The sequence below is a fragment of the Abramis brama genome (genome assembly GCF_963993115.1).
Source record: "Abramis brama genome assembly, chromosome: 13".
Classification (NCBI taxonomy): domain Eukaryota; kingdom Metazoa; phylum Chordata; class Actinopteri; order Cypriniformes; family Leuciscidae; genus Abramis; species Abramis brama.
Window position 1 is genome coordinate 37,415,334 of NC_139975.1, and position 7,535 is coordinate 37,422,868.

Genomic DNA, 7,535 nt, shown 5'->3' on the forward strand with positions numbered 1-7,535 from the left:
AATCGCATTTATGGTTAAATTTGTGTTAATCTGTGTTCATTTTGACCACGAAACATGCGCTATCCCTTTAATTCAGCGTTTGCAGCACAGCAAAAATAGACTCGGTGCGGAAACGATCTCTGCACTGCTGTATACGCACCGCAACTGGAACGGATCGACGGACTGCAACCGCGTGCAGTGTGAAAGCTCTAACCTGTTAACATGGGTACGGAAAAAAAGAGCAGGGGGGAGCTGGGAGTCGCCACAATTGCATCATATCCGCGTTACCCTCGGTTTCCGCTCGTACTGTGTGGAGTCCTGGACAAATGCGGAAGTTGTAGTTGTAGCGTCTATCAAGCAACAAACGTTAGCTTGTTTCGTGCAGTCGTTATGGAACACAATTATTCTTTACCGACTGCAGCTGGTTCTGTCTACAAAGCATGCTTAATTTTATATTTTCCAAATGTAGCATACGGTAATAGTTATGTTTATGTAAGGGAAGTATTATTGCTTTAGATTTGTGTTTAGTTTATTGACATTGTTTATCACGTCTGGTGTTTATGACCATGTAAATAAATATAGCATGTGTTATGCATAAAGATTAATCAGTATTTTGGCAAATGATGTGGGTATGTTCGAATGTACTTTTACAACAATTGTTTAGAACACGTAAAACTGCGCAGCGTTATCACAACAATGAATTCGACATACAGTAACATCTATGATAACCAATTTAGTATTAAACCTTACTTTTCTTGCGGTTAATTCATTTTAATGAAATAAAAGTGTGATGAGGTTCAAGAGTCAGGAAGGAAGAAGACAAGGATCGTCGTGACTGGGACTCGTACTTTATTAAAATAAAACAAAACAAACAAAAGTCACACGCGCATTCACCGTGGCAACCGCGACGCACAAAACAGTTAAAAAATGAGAGCTCGGATCCACCGGTTTTCTTTCTCTGCGTCCAATTTTCTCTCCAGTCTCTCTCTCTTGTTCCAGCGTGCGGCCTATAAGCGGTCTCTCCACGCCGATCACTGCAATAAGACACAGGTGTTCGTTATTTGCACTTGACCTACTTGCGGGACGCTCGTCTCTTCTCTCTCCCATTACAGACCACACTGAACCACGCCCCCCTTGCCACAAAAAGCATGTCATTATAAAAATAAAACTTAACCTCCATGAACATGATTTTTCGATTCCCGTCTGACTGATTTACATCCACGGTGGAGTTTAAAATTACAGTTCCCATCATTCCACACTCCTTCACATCATCATCAAGCTACGCCATTGTTGTTGTTGTTTGTAATGTAGCGCCCTCTAGCGGCAAAAAATTCTTGCATATTGTACCTTTAATCTCAGAATTGAACCTGTGCACGAGAAAAATGCTAACTTCCGGTTTGAGGGCGGAAATTGGGTACTTTGTTTCCGGTTGTCGCCTTGTTTACATCAGTGGACCAGCGTTAAGTTAGTTTAATCGTTCGCAATGGACCTAAAACATAAAAAAAAACGATTCACTTTTCAAAGGGCAGTCAGTGGTAATAACCACCATTACTGCGTGCCACTATGTACCGCCGGGGGGAGATTCAACACAACCTTGAGCTTCCATAGTTTCCCAAAGGAACTTAATTTACGCGCCCAGTGGCTTGTTAAAATCAGAAGGGAAGGTTTCACCCCCACCACCAACTCCAGAGTGTGCAGTCGGCACTTTGAGCAAGAAGAGATAGTAATATCTTCTTCTGGAAAGCGGTGTCTTCGACCTAAGGCAGTTCCATCCTTGTTCAGTTGGAATAATTACACTAAAAAACCCCAGCGACCCGGAGTTTGGGAGCGCCGCCCTCGAGCAATCCAGGCTTTGGACCACGCTCCAGAGGATGACTCCACCGTGGACATGGTGACTGAGGTGGATGAAAACACACCTGTCTCTGGTTGTGCTGAGTTGGCTCCGACACCCCTGATGAAAGACCACGATTACACAGCCAGCTCTTTCATCGTGGTCGACCGGATGAAATTTGAGAACATGTCGAGGCAGATCGAGGAGCTCACAAGGCAGCTCGAGTCACATCATTTGGAGAGATTTGGGTTGCAGCGGTTTGCCACATCACCTGATGACTTTCGGTACTATACCAGGTAAGAAATCAGAGATTTCACACCATCACATTTGGTGTATTTTCTTTTCTTTGTTCTGTAAATAATACATATTTTATGAATATATACATACATGTCACGGGACAGATCTATCCCTTCCAACAAAGTCAGCCTCATCTCCGCTGACGAGGCAATAAAAAACTTATCATCAGCAGCCGGTGATGTGATTAGCTTTAAAGTTTCACGATAGCTGTATAATAGTTTGGCTAGTATGGATTTTTGCGGTTCCATACAATGCGTGTGTGGTGAGTGTCTGATGTGTGTGGATTGTGACTTTGTGTGTTTCAGTAAAGAAGAATAAAATATAATGAAGGAAATATAATTAACAGATCTAGAGAAAACAACGCTAGATTCCATGTTCACAACTTGAGAATGTTTTGATGTAATCTGAATGCCATCAATAGAAAAACTATATGATATGTGCTGTTTGTATGCAGATTTCCATCATATGAGCATTTCATGGCCTTTTGGAATCTAATCCAAGAGGCAACGAGCAGAATGGTGAGAGTCACCAGTGGTCAGAAGAACCTTTCCACCAGTACATCCACTGAGAGTCCTATGAACAGATCAACAGTAAGTTCTACAATAAACATATACTACCAGCTTGGTCCATGTGAATTACACATTTTGCACTGTTAGCTGTGTTTTGTTTTTTGCTTGCTCTGGCACTCTTGTTGTCTGTGCAAGCGACTACCTGCTTTTGTTGCTCTGCTCCTTTGGCTGCTCAGCTCCATGCTGGCCTGCTATAGGCAGCTTACTCTTTACCACCAGTTAAATCATTGATGAAAGTTTTCAATTTTTAGATTACATACACCCCCACATGCACTGCATATTTTAATCACCTTAGTTTGTGTATTTTATCTTTGTTGTATAGTGTTTCTATCTATTAATAATACGGTAACTATTTTCCCCAGAAATTGCTGCCAATTGACGAGCTCTTCCTCTTCCTTAACTATCTATCAACCGGCTGTACACAAAGGGACCTTGCTCACAAGTTCAACATCCACAGAGCTACAGTGAGTCGAATAGTTGTGACGTGGTCCAACTTTCTATATACTTTACTTGTATCTCTCTCGATATGGATGACAAGCGGATCAGTGAGAGCAAACTGCCCCACAGATTTCCATGGGACTTATGAAAACACCCAGGTCATCCTTGACTGCACAGAAATGAGGTGCCAAACCCCTACCTCCCTTCTGCTCCAAAGTGAGGTATTTTCCACATACAAGTCGCACTGTACATTCAAAGCGCTTATTGGCATGTCCCCCCATGGAGCATTGACATTTGTGTCGGCACTTTTTGAAGGCTCCATCAGTGACAAGGAGATTTTTCGTCACTCCGGCATCACCTCCCTCCTAACACCCGACATGGAAGTTATGGTAGACAAGGGGTTTCTGATAGATGAGCTAGTTTCCGGGAAAGTGCATCGCCCAGCTTTTATGTCCAAACAGGATCAAATGTCAGAGGTGGACGTCCTTAAAACCCAGGCCATTGCACGTCTGAGAGTCCACGTCGAGAGGCTCATTAGGAGGGTCAAAGAGAACAAACTTTTTGACACGGTCATCCCTCTCTCCATTTGTGGGAATATAAACTAACTTTTTACTGTTGCATGTCTCCTCACTAATTATCAGTCCGGACCCCTGGTCAAGAAATGGATGGTCTGATTTTAACACATCACAGGATGTTTAACAATACTCCATACAGTTTTGGAAATGATTTGCTGTTACTCTGCAAATAAAACTGCTTTACTTTTACAGTGTTGTCTACAGCTGTGTGCTGTGTGCTTCCTGTTGACTGTGATAGATTTTTTTAGAAGATCCATTTATTTAAACTGGCTTTTTGATTTTTTTTAGCACTTTCATATTTTATCTTAAGGTGTTTTATATTTTAATAATTTAGTTATTATATGGTTTTGACGTGTTTTTTATCTATATATATACACATATATATATATATATATGTGATTCTTGCTCTGTATTGTTCTGTATTATCTGTTTTTGTGGGTTTCACAGTTGTAAAGCACTTTGGTCAACCTGAGCGTTGTTGTAAGGTGCCATATAAATAAATTTTGATTTGATAGATTTTGTAAAAATGCAAAGACCATTTCTCTGTTCTTCAGAAAGCAAAAACACATAATAGATTTCAAGTGAACTGTATTTGACAAACTTCAATTTCATAAATGGTTAACATGAAAGTGTCACTGCCCTTCAATAACAATGCATACAAAGGCACAAATGAACATTTATAATATGAGAAATGATCAAGGTAATTATGCAAGATAATAACAGATTTAAAGGAGTCTTCTGTAAAAATGTGCCCAAAACTCAGGAATGACAAGCAACCAATTTACGCCACTGCCAGGTATTTGTCCATGTACACGTGAAAGTAGAACTTATCTATCCTACGCTTCATTTTTTCCATCACACTCTCATCCCTCTGTATTCTTTGTATGAAAACATCATCTTGAGCGGAGACGACATAATCGCACCAACTCATACCGGTGACAAGTAGTTGGCCCTTAACTTGCCAATAATAGGCATGATTTGGTTTGAGCTGCAATGACCCATTGATGACCTTGAGATAAGGTGCGTCTACATAATTTGGAATGTTTGGACATTTTATTTCCACAAGGCCAAACTGAGGCTGCTCCAAGGGGTCAAAGACAACCCCATCTGGTGAGGCACCAATCCATGGTGCATCCGGTTGTACCACAAACCCACATTTGTAGTGGTTCACACGTTTTATCTGGCAATATTCCCAGATCGCATCTGCCTCCAACTCCAAACCCCTCTTCATAGGCCCTGTCTAATGAGTACCTCTTAGAATGCGTTCAGCAAGTCCCTCTTCAGAGGCCTTGCCCACATGGCAGATCTCTCTAAAACAAAATGCGGAAGCAATACCAATCGGCACACAAACTCTGCTCTCGCGTAGCACATTCAATCTTCTGGGCCAATTCCAGGGTAACCTCGAGACTTTTCATGTGCAGCTGTTGCTTCCTGGAACAGACAAACATGCACTCTGATGGTTCAAGTCTGTAGCCTTGCAGTGGCAATGATGGAGGAGGTGGAGCATCATGGAGAGTCTTTGCTTTCTCTTTGGCAGGTTGCTGATAAGAAAGGGGACTTCCATGTTGCACCTTGCCGAACAGTGAGTCCACAAGTGGGATATCCTCACTTATTCCCATGCTGCAGATCATAGGGCGGTCAGCATCAGCAAAATCTTTGTACACCTCAGACACCCGAAGAACTGAGAGGTCAGGAAGTTCCCCATGAAGGCCTTTGTACAGTTTACTCCTGTATGTTAGAAAACACACACACACACACACACACGCTAAAAATCTGCAACAGAGTAATACATTTTGCTTGAGGGGAAGAGCATTCTGGAAATAGAATACAATAACCAGTACAGTGACAGGTCATCAGAATTAATAATAAAATTGAATTTCATGATTTAAGGTGTGCCTGCTTTGGCCAACTTGAAAGACACCTGCAGAAGGATTTGACACATTTTAAGTAGCATCATTCATTTATGAAATTGGTTGGACTTATAACTCACTAGATGTAAAACACATAGAACCTACCTTGTAACAATAATAATTTCAGTTTCCCCCCACTGGTTTTAAATGCTATTGTCCAATGGAATGTTGTTTTCTGAAATCCCATAAATGGAGCACTTACCGCACTCCCTCTGTGGTCTTTCTTGTTTTCGGGTTTGGCTGAGATCACAGCCATCTTTTCAACAGGGCCCGGCTTTATCCCCTATGTCGATATAGTGAAAAATAAATAGAGAATGTAGGCAAGTAGGATTGTTTTTAAACCACCATTTAAAGCGAGCCGAAGCGAGCCGTACCGTACCGTACCATGCAGTGGAAAAGCGCCAAAGCGTGCCGTACCGAACCGAGCCGTACCGTACCATGCAGTGGAAAAGCGCCATTACTGTATTATGGCTATTTGGAGAACGACTGAGGATGTGGGAAACCATCAAATTCTTTATGGACCACAGCCCTACAATTTTTAACCGGTCAGGCGTGAGAGAGGGGAGCCATGGCACTCAAATAGTTATTAATGCTTGGTGTGAGGAGAATTAGTGGAGGGTTGGCCAGGTGTCCTGGTGAGTAACGTTAGCTACGTTAGAGCTAGTCTAGCCTGGTGCAAACTTAACCCGGATAATATAACGGAACAAGCAAGTCTTTTCAAAATATTGCCGTCATGTAGAATAGCAAGGAGGGACAACGACTGAAGACATTATTTACTTACAGTAAGTCAGTCCAAATCAGAGCTGTAGAGATGAACACACTGCACAGGCATCAATAGTCTCATCGACGCCTCAAACGTCATGTAATACCCTTCCTCAATCCACGCGTTATCAATTTCTCACGATTTAATTAGCGATGTTTATTGTCAGAAAAGAAAAAGAGAGATCGATGTCCCCATCACTGTGTTTGTGTGGGCTATGCCACCCAATTGAATCAGCAGTGGAGAGTATGTGCTGCCGTGAGGTGAACGCGTTTTGGAGTTTAATGGAACAGCTCGACCTGCGACCGGCTGATCTGACGTGCCTGAACCCGGTGCCTGAACCCATTTGTTTTGCGAATAGCTTATTCTCATTTCAGGCAGGATCACGGTCCCCTTGAAGTCAGCACACACGAGTATGTTTACAGTTGAGTTATTTTATCCATAATTTTTTTTATCAAATAAAACATACAACCAACTTTTCTGAAGTTATGTAAGTCATCTATAGCTGCTAGCGTACGGTAACTCTCCTAGTGAGTTCCTCTTATGACGTCACGCCCCATCTAGTGGAAGGGAGCGGGAGCGGTTAAAACCACTGTTAAAAGTGCCAACTTTTCATATTATATCAGCATTTTGGTATAAAAAAACAATGGTGGGCGGTTCTTATCTTTATGTTTAATAAACACATTGCATCATCTTCGTGAAAAATTTAACCTGCATCTTACACTTTAAGCTATCTAAATCCATTTATCTAAAACTATGTTCGTTTGTTCATAGTCAAGTCAATCAACACAGTTTTCACACATATTTGGGTGGAGCCAGGCGCTGCTGCATTGTGAAAAGTAAACAATGTTTCACATCTGCTTTTTGTCACCGCACCTAAGCAGTCGCTTTACAGAGTGGAGCGTTGCGTATCCATGACAACTAGACAGAAGTTTTTAGGCTACTAATTATTTATTATTATTATTATATTATACCCTTTAACCAGGAGAAGCCCTTGGGGTTAGAACCTATTTTGCAAGGGAGACCTGTCTAGAAATATGTGTGAAAACAGCCTAACTTGATAACGAACGAACCAACGTCGGATACCTTTACTCCCTGTATGACATGTGTAGGAGTGGTTGTCAACAACATAGCCTCCGAACATCATAAACAAAACAATGGCTAACACAAACTGTT

General features: G+C 41.7%; 1 protein-coding gene across 1 annotated transcript; it reads left to right on the forward strand.

Annotated features, from left to right (window-relative positions):
• Window positions 1–30: 30 nt before the first annotated feature.
• On the forward strand, window positions 31–5,808 carry LOC311094551 (uncharacterized protein). The gene is made up of 3 exons (XM_084132585.1): window positions 31–2,106; window positions 2,562–2,697; window positions 3,039–5,808. The coding sequence occupies exons 1-3, from the start codon at window positions 1,463–1,465 to the stop codon at window positions 3,717–3,719; spliced, it is 1,461 nt and encodes a 486-aa protein (XP_083988711.1). The 5' UTR covers window positions 31–1,462; the 3' UTR covers window positions 3,720–5,808.
• The last annotated feature ends 1,727 nt before the right edge of the window (window positions 5,809–7,535 follow it).

Excerpts from the sequence above, each read along its gene's own strand:
- LOC311094551 (XM_084132585.1), top strand. The coding sequence starts at position 1,463 with ATGGACCTAAAACATAAAAAAAAACGATTCACTTTTCAAAGGGCAGTC. Across the intron at positions 2,107-2,561 it reads GACTTTCGGTACTATACCAG|ATTTCCATCATATGAGCATT; the intron begins GTAAGAAATCAG and ends GTTTGTATGCAG. Across the intron at positions 2,698-3,038 it reads GTCCTATGAACAGATCAACA|AAATTGCTGCCAATTGACGA; the intron begins GTAAGTTCTACA and ends TATTTTCCCCAG.